This window comes from Pagrus pagrus (genome assembly GCF_965226575.1).
Source record: "Pagrus pagrus genome assembly, chromosome: 6".
NCBI lineage: Eukaryota > Metazoa > Chordata > Actinopteri > Spariformes > Sparidae > Pagrus > Pagrus pagrus.
In genome coordinates, this window is record NC_140190.1 from 13,837,324 (window position 1) to 13,856,603 (window position 19,280).

General features: G+C 40.4%; 2 protein-coding genes across 4 annotated transcripts; one reads left to right on the top strand and one right to left on the bottom strand.

Annotated features, from left to right (window-relative positions):
- firrm (fignl1 interacting regulator of recombination and mitosis) lies at positions 1-11,924 on the top strand. Of its 3 annotated transcripts, none has more exons than XM_084354541.1 (25): positions 1-196; positions 446-573; positions 917-956; positions 1,041-1,129; positions 1,454-1,558; positions 1,829-1,969; positions 2,641-2,803; positions 2,923-3,007; positions 3,150-3,288; positions 3,498-3,587; positions 3,999-4,063; positions 4,567-4,715; positions 5,623-5,752; positions 5,927-6,113; positions 6,943-7,025; positions 7,153-7,204; positions 7,769-7,858; positions 8,400-8,585; positions 8,943-9,062; positions 9,147-9,242; positions 9,332-9,448; positions 10,226-10,330; positions 10,426-10,506; positions 10,588-10,734; positions 11,319-11,924. In XM_084354541.1, exons 2-25 carry the CDS (start codon positions 478-480, stop codon positions 11,526-11,528), a joined length of 2,766 nt encoding a protein of 921 aa, XP_084210667.1. In that variant the 5' UTR covers positions 1-196; positions 446-477; the 3' UTR covers positions 11,529-11,924. The 3 variants fall into 3 exon arrangements, with proteins under 3 accessions (XP_084210667.1, XP_084210669.1, XP_084210668.1); XM_084354543.1 differs by having other exon boundaries at positions 3,150-3,276; XM_084354542.1 differs by having other exon boundaries at positions 487-573.
- scyl3 (SCY1-like, kinase-like 3) lies at positions 11,920-18,753 on the bottom strand. Its single transcript, XM_084354548.1, has 14 exons — positions 18,436-18,753; positions 18,120-18,304; positions 17,588-17,773; positions 17,278-17,391; positions 17,108-17,164; positions 16,920-17,022; positions 16,678-16,789; positions 16,511-16,588; positions 16,090-16,229; positions 15,556-15,746; positions 14,940-15,111; positions 14,182-14,352; positions 13,284-14,083; positions 11,920-12,537 (listed from the first exon to the last, which is right to left on the bottom strand). The coding sequence occupies exons 2-14, from the start codon at positions 18,282-18,284 to the stop codon at positions 12,475-12,477; spliced, it is 2,352 nt and encodes a 783-aa protein (XP_084210674.1). The 5' UTR covers positions 18,285-18,304; positions 18,436-18,753; the 3' UTR covers positions 11,920-12,474.
- Positions 18,754-19,280: the final 527 nt, after the last annotated feature.

The following is a 19,280-nucleotide window of genomic DNA, read 5'->3' on the forward strand; positions in this document are numbered from 1 at the left end:
ACAACGTCACATCCGACTCAGTCAGCGGCGGGATGTATGTTTGTTCACAGCTCAACTCTGCACTTTTTCCTCATTGTTTTGTTTTCATATCAGTGGCGAAATAAAATGTAACGGTGGCGTAAAGAGAAATAAACTCGTAGTAACGTTTGTGTGTCTTTATGCTCCGGAACTGTGAAGACACGGTGTCGCATTTATGGTAAGAAACTTAAAAAGTAACGCACTACCATGCTAACGTCAAATGTTTCCTTTAGCAAAACTTACCGTAGCAAACACAAGCTAACGTTAGCCTCGGTGCTCTCTAGTCAAATCTGTAAGCGACTTCTCAATCACATCAGCTTTTTGTTGTGTACCAATACTAAAAATAGGAAATACCAACAAAGCTATCGTGCTAAACTGAGTGATTCACTCGCTGTTATTGTTCTTAATCTGTCTGTCGTCGGGACAGTTGTCCTGAGCTCCCCAGTGACTGCTGTCATCATGTCCCAGACCAACACTCCTCTTCTGGACGAGGTGGTGCAGTGGAGTCAGGAAACCTGCCGCCAGGAGCTCAAGTCTGTCCTGCCTAAACTCACGATATCCTCTCAAACGTAACCCACTCACAGCTCATAGCTATAATACAGAAGTTTCCATAAGGAGAGTCCAGTAATATCCACTGTCTTGCAAGGTTATTAGAAAGGGATGGAAAAAAAACTTTCTTTGGGATTTTAATAATGGGGAGGTTGTTTGCCTGTTATTATCAATCACATTGAACATCTAAGTCGTGAAATTCTCTCTTGATGATAATGTTTGGTTAATGCTCATACTAATCTATCATTTATTTGCACTACTATTGCAGTCCTGACATACTGTATTTGACAGCCTTATAAAATGGAAATGAATTTGCTTTAATGCTGTGGTGTTCCTTAACTGTTTGCACTCCTTGCATCATAAGTCTGAGAGTTGGGATGATCATATACGTAAGTTTCTTCATTGCACAATGTGTTGTTACTGTAACTTGTGATGTGAGTATGAATTGTCTTAAAAACATAACGTCCCTGCAGGTATACTGAAGATAATTACGGAAATGTTCCTCCCTCATATGGGATTGTCAGAGCTGGAAGATGAGTGCTTATCCAAGATCTTACCAAAGGTAAACATGATGAATTCATATTGTCTTTAGGACCTATTATGTGAGTACCTTCACTGGCATTTACTAAATAACATACAGGTCCTGGAAAAAGTCTGTAATATGGAATTATATTATCTAAAACAGGACAATTTAGTTAATATAACATTTTATAACAATTAAGTTCAGTTTTCCATGTCAGTTGGCACTGTTTTTCTGGGTTTTTTTGGGGGGGTTTTCTGCAAAATTAGCCAGATTAAATATTTGCCTTAAGAAGATTGTTTCCCCCCTGTGATTTGATTTGTCTGTGTGAATGTCTCTGCCCTTGTCTGTCACAAATGTCTGCAGGCGGTGACAATGTTTGACAGCATGGTGAAAGAAATCTTGGACCAAGTTGGAGGGTTGTCCAGTCAAAACACAGAACTGTGTTCTTTAATGAGGAACATTTTGCAGGTACTGTTATTATTGTGTATTTAAAATGGTGCAGTTAATACATTACAGCTTTATAGTATGTACAGCAGTATGGCACATTTTTCCTTATTCAAATCGAGGGTCTAAGGACAGAGGATGTTGTTCAGTGTACAGATTGTAAAGCCCACTTAGGCAATGAGATTGTGATTTTGGGCTATATGAATAAAATTGATTTGATTCATAATAAAGTGTATATGACTTTATATTTTCTGAAAAATGACCAATATTTTGATATGATATGGTCTTTTTCAGGCAATGATGCAGATAATTGATGCACTTTCCACTTGTGTGCGTCATGTTGGCACGTTTGAGGAAGTACCTGACCTAGTTACTATCCGCTCGTTGCCAGTTTGTATCCTGAAAATCCTGAGGGAAACATTTCAGCACTGCAAGGTTGGTCTGTTTGGTTCAGCAGTGCTTGTAACTGCTACATTTATGTTCAAGATAATCTTTTGGATAGAGACAGTGAATATGCAGAAAAGAAACGAGGGAGAGAGAGGGGTATGGCATGCAGAATGCAGTTTAACCATTTAACTATGGCTAGATTTAAACTCTGTGCCGAGCTCACTTCTGTAATGCATGTTTTTATGATTCTCAGGTTAGGCTATGCAATTATTTCCCACAATAATGGCTGAATAACTTGATGAGATTGAATTCTAACGATTTAAAATACAACTTTGTATAGATATGTACAAAAGACTCATAAGGGAGTTTTACAGTGTGTAGTTATTTACTTGAAAATGGGTTAAAATTTTATTAAAAAATGATCAGAGATTCCAATGTTCAAAAGTTCCTAGAGGGACTTGGTAGCTCATTTGTGTATCCTCCTCATTTTCTTTCTTGTTTTATCTGAGGTGTCAACAGTTCCTGAGGATGTCATTTACAGAAAAATGTTGTGATAAACATCTTGTTGCAGCAGGAAACATGACCACTTAGGGATGAAAGAGAACATAAAAGCCTGCCACAAATGAGTTAAAACAATCCATATCTGTTTTTTTAAAAGAAAAAGGGGGGGGGGGGAGATCTTTGATGATAAGTTAAAGCGTACTGAATGTTGCCCTCAGGACAGTGAGGTGGTGTACTGTGGTCGTCTGTCCCTGGTGGCTGACCTGCTGCAGGGACTCTTCAAGGAGGCCTACACCCTCCAGAAGGGTCTGTTGGAGCTGCTGGACAGGATCTCCCTTGACAGCAGCGCCTCAGAAGAGGAGGTCTTTGATATTGTAACAGGTGTGTGTCCTTCTCTTTACTACCGCCAACCCCTTTATCATAAAGCCTTTTCATTGTTGTTCTTGTATACCTTCAATGCAATCTACGGTTCACTCAAGTTGTTTTTTCTTCTTACTCAGTGATTCACAGCCTGCTGGATATCTGCTCTATTATCTCCAACCTGGACATAGCACTGCATGCAAACACATGGAAATTCCTCATCAAGTCAGTACAACAGACACTCTGTTTGTCTTGTTTTTATTAATGTCAAATCTTCATACTAGATGCATCACTTGGTGGTTTGATGCATGTAGTTGTCAATTTGATTACTGAGTGACTTATTTTAAATGGTCATTACTTTGTTCAGGCAGAGTTTAAAGTACCAGTCATTGGTTGAGGAACATCTCCATCACAGGGACATCAGCAACAGCCTGTGTGACAACCTGTTGGCTTCCTTTCACAACTGTGTGGAGCTGGCTGAACAGATTAAACACGTAGGTCTGCAGGTAGGAAAGCTCTGACTGGTAGTACTAAAATATAAAACATGTATTATTTGTAGTTTTTCATAGTTTTACAGGTGCAGGGCTAATGAAAAAATGATTGATGAATTTTGTAGCTTTTTGTTCTCAGAAAATGTGTTTATCAGTGTAAGGTCAAGGGTAGACCTGATCTGTGTCACCTTTTTGTATGAATGCTCTTCCTTTTTTTTTAACAGGAGGCAACACAAAGCACAGAATACAAGCTGTTCCAGAAGTCTGCAAAGATGTGCAGATTTTTTGCCAACACTTTGGTTCATTACATAAAGGTACTAAAAATAGGATCTTCTTGGGACCCTCTTGACTTTACAAACAAAAACACTGAGCACGTTCACATGCACAATAATAAACCGATCGTTATCTGATTTATGGAGTTACCAGATTATTCATGTTGACAGGATGTTTTTAAAAAAAATAAAAAATAAACAGTCACGTCATCTACTTGGAAAGAAAGCCAACTAATTGACTGGATCATGTAAACCTGTTTTTTCGTATCACTAAAGGTCATGTAAACACGTCAAATCAGATTATTATCATAACCTGATTATTCCCAGTTTATCGGATTATTGTGGTCATGTAAACATGCTCACTATTATGCTATCACTGTTACTTTTTCATTCTCTACTTCAGAATAAGGAGCTGCTGAACTTACTTCCCATCATTTGTTTTCTTCTGAGCAGGAATTCAAATTTTTTCTGGCAAAGTATTGTAGCTGCTTTCACCAACTCTACCTCCAGATCATCAGGTATGTATGCTTTTAAGAAGCAGATTCAGACTACAATATATCCTATGATAGATAGCTAGCTTTATTAATCCCAGAGGGGAAATTAGGTTGTCATAGCAGCAGGTACATTCAGATACAAGTACAATCAAAATACAAGGGCAAATATAGAAACAATAAAATACTATATACAATACAAAAAACAATAAAATACTATATACAATAAAATGTTTAAGTAGCTATAAAATAAGAGGTAGTAAGTTAAATAGAATAAAATAAAATAAAATACTGAGGTATGTGTTAGTGTAAGTGTAAGTGGAACATAAGGTGCGAGAGGAAAAAGTGCAGTATTTACAGTCATACTAATTTAAAGCACATTATTTGTGTGTTATGAAGTGAGCGTTATAAAGTCTGACGGCACCAGGAAGGAACGATTTCCTGTGCTGTTCCTTTAGGCAGCGGGGTTGAATGAGATTGTTGCTATGAGTGACAGTCATTGAGGAAACATACATTCTGATGTCTTGCAGTAAGTTCCCTCCCAGCCTATGTGCTCCAACGCTTCCCTCGGCTCTGTCCGAGGAGCTGAATGCAGCAGCTCTGGTTCCCATGGAGGCTCTCTTACTCCAGCTGTTGCCCTTCAGGCCCTTTGCTGATGTTGTCCTCCAGCAGGACCTGCGTGAGTTCAAAACTTGTCCTCTTTTTTTTTAACTCTTTTTTTTGTTTTCCAGATACTGTGGCAGGGTTGATAAGAGCTCTGTCCACCGTACAGCGGAGACATTGTTTTATAAACTTTTCATTGATAAGCTGTGACCAGTTCCATTCCCCATTCTAAAGCTGTAAAGTAGATCATATGTACTAATAATTTGCACTATTTTGTTGCAGTATTTATTGTAATTTTAAGAGAAAATAATGGAGTTCTTCGGGTGGTGAATCTAACAGGAACTGTACTGCCAATTTAAAATGTGAAAACTTAACAAAGAGGGCAAAGTTAGTTATGGTTATTCTACCTGTTTTTGTTTTATTTTTTTTAAACTGTTGCTACAGCTGTTGCACCACCGTCCACTATTTTTATTTGTATTTATTTTCATCTGTGAGTAGCTCCTTCATTTCTGTGAGAGAAAGCTGTTATCATATCATATTTAAGTAACTTTTTATTTTCATTTTTAACTACTGTTTGGTTGTTACATCAATTGTAACAGCTATGTTAATAGGGTTGACTTCTTTTTTAAATACACTTAATATTCAGTAAAGCCAAACTCAAAATAAGACACAATTCTTTTAAATTTTAGTCTGCACAATAATATAGCTTTTTAAATGACAACGATGTAATGTATACATAATCTTTTTATTTTCCAAGTGTGAGCATTGCCGGTCAAAACTTAATATCACTGGATTATACTGCAGTAGAAATTAAGTGACATTTAGAGGAGGCTTCAGGATGCATGCATGCTGACTCTTTTGAATCTTTGACAGTTTGCATATTTAAGACATTGTGGAGTCTGCGTCATGTTTCTAGCTATGGACTGACACTGAAATATTCATCAAACAACCCTAGAATTACTCCTTGTCTTGTTTATCTGCAGGGTTAAGTCCTGAACATGAGCTTCCTCAGTGCCTTTTGCTGGTGAACGCCCTAGGTCAGCTCAGTTCCCAAACAGAAGAGGTGCTGCAGCTTTGGTACTCTGGCAGCCAGTTCTCAGAGGAGACACCCAGGTAATGATGGGGGTCTTGGTTTTTGTCATCAGCTGACATTTGGGGTGTAAAAGTTATAATGTATGTTTCATTCATGCAGTCCTGGAAAAGATTATACTATTTTTTTATTGAAGCTAATGTGTAAATATATCTTAAATGGTTCTTAAGTTGTTTTTCCATCCCCTCTGTCTCCAGGCTGCCTCTCTACCAGGCCTTGTTCACCAGTTTCAGGCGATGCAGTACTGAGCGTCAGGTGCCGGTGCTGTTGCCAGGGGTGATGATGAAGGGTCAGGCCCAAATCAAGGTCACTCTGCACCACCACATCTGTGTACAGCTCTGTGCCAGTGTGGCTGCACTTCCCCCAGTGTACTTTCCTGTGCTGGTGAGGTCTACACACAGGGGCACGTACACTGTATTATAAGCAGCATCAGTAGGAATATTAATGATGTTTTGACTTTGTGCCGTCATGTATGTTTTGGGTCAGGCTTCATCCGTACCCACTTCTCCATCGTCATCGTAGCAGATATAACTGTTCAAGTAGTAGTCGCAAACATGCTCTCATTTCACTGGCCAGAGGAAGCTGATCGGCAAGCCGCCTTACAAATAATCAAGAATGTTTCATGCAAACAGGATTTGTTGTAGTTGTGGGTGTGGTGCCTTAGAACAGTGGAGCCTGACCTTCTCACAGCAGGGTTACAATGAAACGTGCCAAGATGTGTCTTTCATCAATTTGTCTCAAGTCTCACGTGGACCTGACCTGACCTCAAACTCTTCTGTAAATGGTTGCTTGGCATGAATTTGATTTTATCGCTTTCTTGGTTCCTTTGATTACGATAACTGGCTTTTTCTTGGTCCAGAAAGGGATATCCTGGAGGATATTACTGGCCAGTATTGGTATATCGCAGATGTTGTATATCCATACTGGCGAATGTCAAATAATGGAGGGCATTAGCAACCACAGGCTGCATTCTTATTTTTAAACACTGGTTTAAAAAATAACTAATGAGTTGGAATGTTGTTAGAAGCAATTTGTTTATTTTGCAAATCTAATCGCATTTGGCCATAGCTGTGTTTTTGTTCAAGATTTCCTCTAAGTTATTCTTTCACTTTCATTATGATCGTTTGTGTTAAACTTTGCGATATTTTGTTTTTTTGCCCCCTGATACTGTCTGGCTGGCTGACTCCCGCTCTCCTTTATCTCTCTCTTTCAGGAGCGTTGTTTGGCAGATGCTGTACTGCAGGCCGACACTCAAACAGCTCTGCTGGCAACAGATGTGTGGTGCTTTACAGCGCGGTGGGAGCTTGTATACATAATCATTTGCATGAAACAAAAAAGCATAGAACTGCTGCTAGATTTTTTTAATACATTTCTTTCTATTCTATATTGAATCAACTCTATATTTTGTCATCTTTGCTCACAGGTATGGGACAGCAGAACTTTGTCTTCATCATGTCTGCCTCATTGCTCAGCTGGTGGGTAGAGACCAGGAAAACACACACAATACAGTTAAGGGAATACAGTTTGTGGCTTTGATTTGAAAATGGCACTTTACTGCCCCTTTTCAGACATGACTTATAAAGATGCTTCATATTGCTGACTTGTTATATTCTGCAGACGTAGTTTACAGGATCTCATCTCAACTTCTGTGATCTTGGCTCTCACCATCGCTGATAGACACTACAAGGTCATGGATGTGTCTCCATGTCTATGACCGCTCTCTGAGCGCTTTCTAAAATAACTCTAAATCCCCTTAATCTCTCTCTGTAGGGATATTTATTAGTATGGGGTCCTCCCTGTTTTCTATGGCACCCCGACGGAGGTGACAATTGGTGTTGTTGGACCTTGGGGCCACTTTCTCATAACCTGTTACGTCATTACGTCATCAGATTGAACTGGTTTCAACTCATCTCCGTTCACGTCCCCCTCCTTCAGCTCTTCACCTTTCCTCCTCCCTGATGCCCTGGTGATTTTACTCCCCCTGAGCCTTCACACTGACACTCACACTGTTCCTCACCTCCTCTCTGCTTCTCCTTCAGGTGAAAGCTTGCACCACTGAGTGTTACCAGTCGTTCCACCTGGGCCTGCTGCTCAGACGCATGGTCTTCCTCATGACACCGAACCACCAGGTTAGAAACCCTGGTAACTGAAATCAGAATTTTTTGAACTCACAAATTATGTGTCACTGCATATCTAATTTACACTGGTTGTATATTGACATTTATTCAAAAACTGAGAACCAACGGATACTGCCATTACAACAGTAAATATTTGTGATTGTGGAGAGAAAACTTAAGAACAGTGACTTAAACAAAAGTTTTCAGTGGTTTAAAACATTTAGAGGAATTGGGCCTGACATTGTTATTGTGTCACCCAAAACCATATATATTAGAACAAATTAAATGGGACAGTATATTTACATACATATAAAGATTTTTTTATACTTCATATACATATAGGTGGCGTGAAAAATCCACAAAATAAGGTGCGGTGCCACCAAAACAGAGAGGACATTCTCCCATAGGTCATCAGCTGGGTTGAGATCTGGTGACAGTACAGTCCCTAGTATATGATAATTTTCATGCTTGAACCATAAAAAACACATTGAATTGTAACACTTTATTACCTATAAGGTGATTCTTTATTAATGCATAGTGTTTGTTTTTCCAGATGGAGCTGGTGGCACGGTTCCCACCCTCTGAGGTGGAAAACCTTCCAGTGTGGTGTCATGTCCTCCTCAGAGCTCTTTCACAAGATGCCCGTTACCGTGTAGAGACGGACATCATTGGCCTGACTGAGAAAGCTCTGACTGACTGGCAGAATGGAGGGTACAAACTAGGACAAGTGCACAAAGTGGTGAGGGCAAGTTCAGATAAACACATGCTCATGTAAACTCTGCATAGATGTTAATTCAAATTGAAAAATAGAAATAAATGACATTAGCGTGCATTTACTCGCATTTACCTGAAGGTCAAACACATCGTGGAACGTTTCATCTAAATTTAACTTGACACATAAAAGATCTGTCTTTCCACCCCCCTTTCAATTACAAGCTTCTGCTTCAGGGGTCATTTTGTCCGGCTATTTTATGTCAAATTCTTGCCAAAAATGATTAAATCCAGTGTAGAGAACAATGCAAGGAAGCAGGGTGGGGGAATTTTGGAATGGAAACATACAGAAATGTAGTATTTACAAAGTCCCTCCTGTGTCCAGAATGTGGTGCTGTTAGCCCTCCTAGCGGTGGTTCGAGGGCAGTCATCTCCAGAGGAGCAGTGTGTGCTGTCTGCAGTGAGGATCATCACACAGCTCTGGTTACGAATGAGTCCAGACCAGGTGAGATCCAAATACACAAAAACACACTGACAGACACAGAGAGTTTATGCGCAATTATTATCCCTGTAACCCTTCACACTCCAGGTGCAGACCCACCCTGTCCTCCAGTGTACTCTTCAGCTGCTCCTGTCAATGTCAGCCATTTTAGTGAAGAACCTCGAACATCAACTCATTCTTCAGGTATACTATTAGTTTTCACAGTGCACATTAAACAGATGCCGAATGGAGAATACTTTTTTTGACTCTATGTGTGTGTTTGTGTGTCCTAGGCTTTGTTGTGTGTGGATGCTGTTGTGTCTCAGGGATGTGCAGAGCCTCAGCTGCTGCTGGCTGCTCTGGAGTTCCTCTCCTCTCTGGGGAAGATCTTTGTCCCTCTTGACAGCCAGGTAATGAAACCATATTATTACTACTGAGGATCTTACCTTTCACTTCCTTGCAATCCTTAGGTTGCACAAGGAAAATTATTTCATTGCTGTTTTCATTGGAAGTCGCTCTCGAAATCTTAGAACCCTGCAAGACTCACGAGTGATGCCTTGCGTAAAAAAGAGATTGCTCATTTGTTCATTCAAATTTTGATCATCTGCCATTTGTATTTTGCCAACTTACAATACCAATAATTTGCTGTTTATTAATTTAGTTGCTTTTTTTCGCTGTTATATATTCATTAATAAGTGAATCACCTAACCATTTTGATAAGCAGTTAAGTGTTTCAATCATTTTTTAAGCAAAAATGTCAAACATTGGCTGTTTCCAGTTTCATAAATGTAAGGATTTGCTGCTTCTCTTTGTCATTTATGATAGGAAATGAAGAGAATTTGGGTTTTGGATTGTTGGTTGGACAAAAGAAGCAATTTGAAGACGTCATTTTGATGAGCATTCTCTCAATTTTGTGAAATTTTACAGACCAAGCTATTAATAGTGAAGACAATCGGCAGATTAATCAATATTGAAAATAATCATTAGTGTGCAGTTTGGAAAATCACTTTGGTATCGTGCATTTTGTGATGATCATTTGTTTTCAATTTTGACATTTCATAGACTAAACAAATCATTTATTATATGAAAAAAATAAGAAATGTTATTTCTGAATTTGCTTTTCGAAACTCCACAATGTAAACATATTCTCATATTTTCTCTCTCACACCAACTTTTTTGTCCCTCAGAATCAAATTCTGCCGAGGCTGAGCAGCCTGTTTGGAGTCCTGTTGTCCGACAGATCCTGGCTGCTCCACCAGCACGCCCTGGAGGCCTTTTCTCACTTTGCAGAGGTGTGGTTGGAAATCAGTAGCCGTTACCAATGTTACCAAAGCAATCCTCTCTACTGTTGATGTCAAAAACTTAACGTCTTCATTTGGCATTTAAGATTACAAACCATGAAGAGGTCATCTCCCAGAGTCTGTGTGAAGAAGATACCAAGACGAAGGTGGTGAACTATCTTAGCAAGGTAAGGAATGCCAATATATTGCAATGAAGATTAATTTAAGATGAAACATATGGATGTGAACAAGTATGTGTTTTGTTGTAGACTGTAAACGCACAGGGAGATGTGGACTCGCGGCTCCAGAGGCTTAAGCTGGAGACTGCAGTTATTGAGCAACACAATGAGAAGCTGGAAAACGACAAAGAAAATGCTTCCAACAAACAGGCTGCTGATGCTGTTGCAGATTCGGAGGTTAGTGATGTCATCAAGTTAAATCAATCAGGTTAAATTAAAACTTTATTCACAGACTTCCTGATTATGCTCATGCATGCAGATTCTTCACATTTATACTGTTTGGCAGCTGGACAGCACCTCCTAGTGTACATGGCACAATATGAACCAGGCTATTATTAATGATTATTTTAGTATTTTATATATTATTTTATTTGATAATTTACAGAAAACTGATATGTGACCAAGTCCCTGGCTAAAAAATGAACTGGGAACATCATGATTCCCAGTTAAATTTGTTTTTTAGAAATGTATTAATTGGTGAGATTTAAGTGTTTGCTATCCTGAGGTTTATAAATATATTTCTAGTAGCTCAGTCCAAACATCCCCTTGCAATAGCACAAGCACTCTAAGATATTGATTTAGCAAAATACTTCTCTGTAAAAAGTATTACATAATGTCCTGCTCAGCAGGTTTAAATTTAATCTGTAAAACCAAGACTTCTGCCTTGTCTGATGTAAAAAGAATAAATTAATAATAATTTCAGTGAGTGAGAATTTAATTCACAAAGATGTATTTTCCCTGTAATTATTCCTCCCTCTCAGCCATGCCCAAAGAGAGCTCGCCAGGAGACCAGTGCAGAGGAGGAGTACAGCCGCTACATGCAGACAGCTGAGAGCGCTTTGAAAGCCCTTCAGGCTCTCAGTGAGGGTAAAGCCAACACGGCTGCACCACCTCCGCAGTGGCTGGAATCCAGACTAAAGGAGCTGCAGACCCTCATAACCAACATCAGTACAGCCAGACACACAACCTAGCTGCTCCAGTTTGTTTTCCAGCCCCGGATTGTTTACTTTTTTGTATAGAAAAACTATTTAATCACAGTCTGACCCTGTGGAAGGCTGTTTACCCTTTACTGCTGCTGCTGAAAATCTTCTATTCATTTTTTAAACCTGTGTTCAGTCTTGATTGATGCTGTTGTTTATTAAACTTGTTTGATTACAAAGCATTAGTCATTTGTTTGTATTTACTATGTCACACAGATGTGTTTAACAACTTAAGTTATCAAAATTGCGCTGTTCTTACTGACTACCCATAGTGAATAGAGGCTTTCCCCGTCTGTAAGTAAGAACTTCCTCTCAGCTGCCCAACACAAGTGCAATTATTTAATAAAATGTAAATCTGACATACTAATAAAACAGAACAGGGTCATACTTGATGCAGTAAATTCTTTACTTCACCAGCAACCAAAAAACTACTAATAAATTATGTAATTCCTATCTCACATTCATTCAAAGTGCAAACCTTCTGTAAATCAAACCTGACACATTTTGGACACGTTGTGTCTTGCCAAAAAGTCTGTTGATCTTCATGCCAGTAGTGAAGTTGGCACATTTAACAAAAAAAAAAGAAGCAGATGAAAACAGGATGATATTCACCTCTGATTAAGATCCTCATTCACCTCCAGGTAACAAGTGTCAGTTGGCAAAATAATTAAGAATGGCTTCAAGTCCACCACCATCTGATTAACGTCCAATCCTTCCAGTTTAAAATCAAGTAATCTTAAAGAACAGGCTGATAATAAATGTCCGGAAACCAACAGAATAGGATTAAAAGGTCCCATCCCATTATTACTCTTACTGCATCATGCTGTTAAATGAGAACTGGAGCGACTTTCAGCCTATAGGCTCACTGAAATGGTGCATCTCAAGGATTTGAGTTCTCCAGTGGTCAAGTCTTTTGCTCCAGCAAGATCAAACATCATCACCAGGCATTTTCATCCTCCCAGTTCAGGTCCTCTTCGTCTCCCCAGCCGTCTGTTTCAGCCTTTGAGAGAGAAATAAACAAAGAACAATTACAACAGCGCTAAGTTTGTAAGTTCTCACTGAAACTATTAACAAAACAGAAAAAGTGACATTTTAATTATGGATTATTTAGCTGAGTGCAAACAGTTGGTCCACTGCATTTGTACTTTTAATGTATTTTTTCACCTTTTTACATGACACACACAACCTTCTGTCTTCTTGCACCAATGTCGGTTTTAAATGCTATTACAGTGTACTATACAAAAAATCCTGCTTCCTTTTTCAGATATATTAAGTTTTATTTCTCCAGGCCTTTAAAAACTCTTGAAATGAAATGATGTGAGAAGAAAAACTTTTTTTTTTTGCGCCTTTCACAACTCAAACAAGCACCCTGTGATAAAGGTGTTACAAGCAGACATTGGCTGGTATTAAGGGATCCCAAAAGGATCCAGGGAGCCACATGTTTAGTGCTTTTAAGTCTTCTTTTTTGCAGCTCTGGTTCTAATAATCCTTATAATGTCTGTAAAGACTGCTGTGAACGCCTAAAAAGTATCGAGGCACATTAATTCAGCCTCCTTCAACCTTAGAAACCTTATCCAGTCAAAATCCCTGGAGATAAAATTTGATCCACCACACACACACACACACACACACACACACACACACACACACACACACACACACACACACACACACACACACACACACACACACACACACACACACACACACACACACACACACACACACACACACACTCACACTCACCTCAGTCAGGTTGGCAGCTGCAAACTTGGCAGTGAGTCTTGCAGTATCGATGGACGAGTCAACCTGCAGAGATTTTGTGTTTTCTGAAGATGGTACAGACAGTCCAGCATCACCCACACTGCTCTCCTCCAGGGGCAGCAGAGCTGGAGAGGACAGCTTAATGTCTGGCACCATGTCCGCAAACAAATCCAGCTCTGGGTCCAGCTCTACCTTTTTCTTCACCTTGATGGTGAACTCCTCGCCCAGACCTTCTGTCCCCCCGTTCTTTTGTGGCACTTTAGGTTTGGGCTTGGGGTTTAATGGGCTGTGTGAGTCTCTCTCCTCTTGAGCCCAGCCATCGTCCCATGAGGAAGTGGTCTTGCTCTCTGTCGACTGTCTCAGTGTTGAAGTCAGTTTGAGGGGTTTGGAGGAGCCTAGTCTCAGTGCTTCAGGAACATGTTGTACAGGTGTAGTAGTGCCCCCTCTGGGTGGTGTGAGTATAACTGGGTCTGTTAAAGGAGCCGTGGGGGAGAGATCTGAGGTAGGTTCAGTGTCCTCAAAGTCGTCCCAAGGCTCCTCTTCCATCTGCGGATGTGAGAGTGGTACTCTGCTGCCGACTGGATCTTCTCTCTCTGAGGTCTGAATGTGGATCTGGACTGACTGTCCACCTCTGTTCTCATTCTCTTCAGGGTCGCTCCAGTCAGGCCAGTCCTCCGCTGGGCCTTCTGGTCTGTCAGCCTGCTCGGGGCTGTAAGACAGCGGCTCCACCTCACGTTCCTGACGAAAGCCGTTCAAAGGTAGAGACATCTGTCTACTGACATCTGAAACATGTCACAAACAGACAGACTTAGCTGCAGGCACAAGAACGTCAAACTTTGAATTTAAATTATAAGTATGAAGGCTGGGGGTGAGGTCATACCTGATTTTGGTGCCAGAGGGTAACTTCTTGGAGTCTCCTTACTACCTGCTAAATTACCCATGTGACCCAGGACCAGGCCTTCAGGCCCCGCCGGCCTGGGAAACAAACTCAAGACTTTGGAAGGCTGGGCCATCTGAGGGTGGGAGCCTCCAACTATATGGACCGGTGAATCTAAAGAGAGTGTCAAGAATGTTTTAAACCCAGATCTTCTAGTTTGAACTGACGAACTCAGAGAACCTGTTTCTTGAACCTTGAGGCCAATTCTTTGACAGACACGAAATTGTTGACAGCATGATCATCCCAATATACAACTACGTGCCTTCAGCTTATTCCAATTACTGCTGCAAGGGTTTGAACCTATCAATAATTAAATTAAAGATTTTACTTGTACCTTCATACAAAAAGGGAAAAAAATTTCTCATCAGTCCCAAACTAGGATCAAAAAAGGGCAGCTAACCCTTAAGAGTCTAAATGACTCCGGTGTTAAATCACTTCTCAAATCATTCATAAACTTTCTGTTATGATTCTTGGATTGCCTTGTTGTTTAATACAGCCAGCTGTTCTCATTATCTTGTTGTGAGTAGGCGTTAGAGCAAATAAAAATGTATTTGAGTTTGAGATGACAAAAGATGGCAACGTGTATGCACATCTTTAAGTTCAACAAACAAAACAGAAGTAAAGTAAATTCTATTAAAGACGATTGATATTGATAAAGTAGCTATCATTGTAATTGTCATTATTAAGCAAGTGTTGCTTACTTTCCGGGGTGACCTCTGTAGACTTGGTGAAGTTGGGTGTGGTGCGTTTAAAGACCTTGGTCCTCTCTCCGCCAACCACCACTTGAGCCCCTAGCAACGGCACCAATACTGCCAGACTCTGCAGTGTCATGGCAACCAGTGAATCATTGGTGTCTCTCATTCCTAACAAAACCTGCAGGCAAGAACAAACACAACAAATATTATGTAACAAACAATATTACATAATGACAATTATGGCGATCCTCGAATGAAAAAAATATTTCCCTTTCAAATGTAGTTTCCAGATAAGAATATGCACATCTTACTTATTACTTACCTATCTCCTACTGTATATCATGATCATATTTTTTATATAGTGAAAGAATAGTTCAACATTTAAGCAGTAAGCAAGGCTAGCTTTTACCACCTACTTCCAGTCATTGTGCTAAGCTAATCTCTTCTTGGCTCTAGCACCATTTCTAATGTACAGACATGAGAGTCGTATTAATCTTCTGATCTCTCAGCAGAAAAGTGAACAAGCATATTTCTAGAAATGTCAAATCATTCCTTTATACTTAGCTTCCTGTTCACCACTGATATCAAAGTCAAATATTCTGGTAATATGTCAACACTCCACCTGAGGTAGGATCTGGTTTTTGAGTTCATCGTGGGAGAAGAACTCAGCATAGATGTGGATGTGAGCCAGCAACACGATCCTAATGTGTTCCTCGTTGACCTTGAAGAGCTTGAGAAGCTGAGGAACCACGTGTTTACGGTAAAGGGACACGGACAGCAGGCATTCTTCACCGCTACATCCACCACTGGAATCTGTCCAGATGAAATAAAGAGCAGGAGCATTAGCAACTACAACTTTTTTTGTGACCACTCTTTTATTCATTATCTAGAGAATTTGCAGGTATACATCAAAAAATAACTACTGTCAATATCATAACTATAGATGCATCATGGCAATACAAGACAGGTCAATAAACAAAACACAACATAATAACTAATAAAAATATTCTTACCTCCTCTTTATAAATTAATGCCTGAACAACCACTTATAATATCACACAACATTAATGCCCGACAGATACAATACACTTCTTTCTCTTTGATAAGGGATGAAAAGATGTGAGTTATTATTAGCAGCGTTAGAGATCCGTCTTACCCTTCTTTGGCCTTAGAAGATGAGGCAGGAAGCTTTTGACAGCCATGGGCTCTGCAAAAACCAGAGAGTTGAGGAGTTTGGGGACAAGACGTGCAGCCATGAGCTCTTCAGGGAGACTCTGGGCCCGATCCAGAAGAAACCTACAAAAAAACAAAACAATGAACTTGGTGAGCAAAATAAGTTGTAGTTAAAATGATATATTATTTTACTGGGGGATAATCACAATCATGTATATTCAACACTATTTAACATTTCACAAAAACAATATGATGCAGATATACTTATAACCACCTAAAAGTCTAAAAGGGTAAAATGTGACATTAGTGTATGATACTCATTGCATGAAGACAATGCATTTATTACAAAAGAGCACACTAAAGAAAGATGACTATATTTAAATCATGACTGTATTTGTTCTCACTTGAAGAATTCGTTCTTTTCTTCTTCCGTCTTCAAGGTCAAGCTCTTCAGAAAATTCATCACATCCAGAAAGTCGTTCCTGTTCATAGAAAAGTACGTAATGTGTTAAAAATCACAACATTTTCAGTTTGTACAAATAACAGCAAAAGTAAACATATCACCACTTACCTGAAAAAGTCATGAGCCAGTAGGGAGCTGAGCGGAGGCCGAGACAATGGGTCAGAGTTCAGCAGGCCCGCCTGCAGGGTCTTCATCAGGCTGTCAGACAGCTCCTGTGACACTGGACACAACAAGGGAAGAAGAAAGATGACCAAATGTAAGAGGAGGTACCTGACTGCATATACTGACGCCATCTGACAAGATGCACTTTAAGGTTGATGTAAACATTGCGAGGTAATCACTCTGCTTACCATAGCCATTCAGGAGAGTGAGAAGAGTCTCCACCATCATACCAAAAGAGTAACAGTCCCGAGCATGAGCATTCTTCTCTGGCAGCATTTTAAAGCCTTCATCCTGTCAACAATAACGCGTTTCATGAGAACTTGTGAACAAAGAGTAAGTTATTCCATTTTTCTATCATTATCTGTAGTTTGCTTACCTGCTCTTCTGAAGGAATACAGGTGGCCTCTCTCACATTCTGAATGCTTGTAAGAAACTAAAATAAAATTTGGAAATCAAAACATAAAACTGACATGCTTCAAAGGTCTGAACCGATACCTTTGATTTTGTGGAACCAAAAGACATTCGACCTATTTTTTGATCTCTTACCTCAGGCGTTGCTTCAGAGAACTTGCAGACGGTCTCCATTCCTCCCAGTTTCCAATGACCATCATCGCTGACAAATACAGATGAAATGCAGACGTTGTTGTGGCTTGATTTGCCCTGGTGTTAAAGGAAGACAGGTTAGAAACTTACATGTGCCTGTTCTACACGGACAAAAGGACAGACTGACACCAAATGCCCTTTGACTAGTATTTTTTACAACGATGCCTTCAGGACAACATGTTTCATTAAGATAACTGCCCAGGTGCCACTAGATGTATCTACAGGGACCCAGCCATGCTTCATTTTTGCTCACCCTCTCGTGCAGAAAGACAAGCGCCTGCAGGAGGTCGTAGATGCCTGCACAGATTTCCTCTGGGGAGAGGCTGTCCAGCAGCAGCTCCAGAGGCTGCACACGCTCTGTCACCAGGTGGATGCCGCCGTCCTGCACTGAGCAGGACAGGAAGCGCAGCAGGCATGGATGCCTCAAGGTCTTCAGGTGCTGTAGGAAATTAAAGTATTTCTTTATTTCCTGTGAAAAGTGGATGTCATGCAGCTGATTGAAACCCCAATAGTAGGGAGTGATTATGCATCCTGAGAACCAAAACCACTAATTAGCAACTTCAATCAAATACAGAGTGCTGGTAATGGTAAGCATGAAGTCATCTTTTTGCAGCATTAGAGTACTCTGCCTGAGCGAGGAGAATGACTGCACAGATTTCAATGCAATCCAGTTATCCACCAGTTTCCCCTGGGAAACTTGTATGTACAAGACACTAAACAACAACAGTTAATACAGCTACACATACTGTAAGGCAGCCAGCGTGACGAAGCTTAAGAATAACTACCTTGGCAGCTTTGTTGACTTTGTCCTCGTTGCCTCGCTTGTGAACAAACACGGAAGCGGGCTTTCCATCTTGGAGCATCGCCGAGTACATGGTTAGCCCGGAGGGCAGGGTCAGGAGTGGCTCCTCCAGGGTGCAGCTCCGCACCGCGCTGCTCTCCGCACCCATGACCGCGCTTGTACCCGGACCTGGAGGGCAATGAAAGGGGCAGGGGGACGTCAAACACGCAAGCCAAACGTGGAGTATGGCAATGCAAAGTTGTCAGTCGTTAAACATATACACATAAACGTTGTTCAGAGTGATGTCGACATACTGGTACCTGTTTCACTGGAGTGGTTGGCCGCTGCTGTGAGAGAAGTTAGCTGCTGTTATTAGTTGCCTAGCTGGCTAACCTCGGCGCTACGTTAGCCAGCTTGTCATTGCTATGCTCGTCGGCAGCACTTCCGCCTCGAAACTATCATGCTACTCGCGATAAGCGCAGAAGTGACTGAGTTATTTTGCAAAATTGTCGAACGGTTAGTTAAAATTAAAAAAAGCACAAAATAAATTCCTCGTTACTTCTCGACAAATCACATATGCTAACGTGGAGCGAAAGCTGCGCTGTAAACACGGACTCTTCCGGTAAAGGACTAGCGTCAATACACGGAGCAGGGGACGGTTTTGCTTTTAAAACTGTTAGAAATTACTCGTTTAGGCTCGTTAGCCTCAAGAATGGAAAACGACTGTCAGTGTGTACGAGATAGATATAAATTAAGCGTAAAGTATTACACTAATCGGCTAAAATGCAACTTTTAAAATCACACGAAACCACAAACACCCCTACTATGAACGCTAATGGTTGAGACCAAAGTGGTGTGAGATAACGCAGGTATGTGTCCGGAGAGGTGGCTGCCATATGGTGACTAAAATGTAAATAGAAACTGTCAGAATCTGTCTAAAAACATTAAAAGTTTGTGCTGCCCTGGTCTTGCAAAACGAGACTGTTTGGTCCACTTTGTATCTTTGATGCGGTCACAAGTGTGACAAAGTTAGACGGATTTTTGTGAGCCCTTCCGTGACAGGTGTCATTTCTGCTACAGGACAATGCGTTTTACTCAGTGATTAAAGGGACAGTTCTCATTTTTCAACATGTATAAAATGTATCATGTGCATCCGCTTATAGTA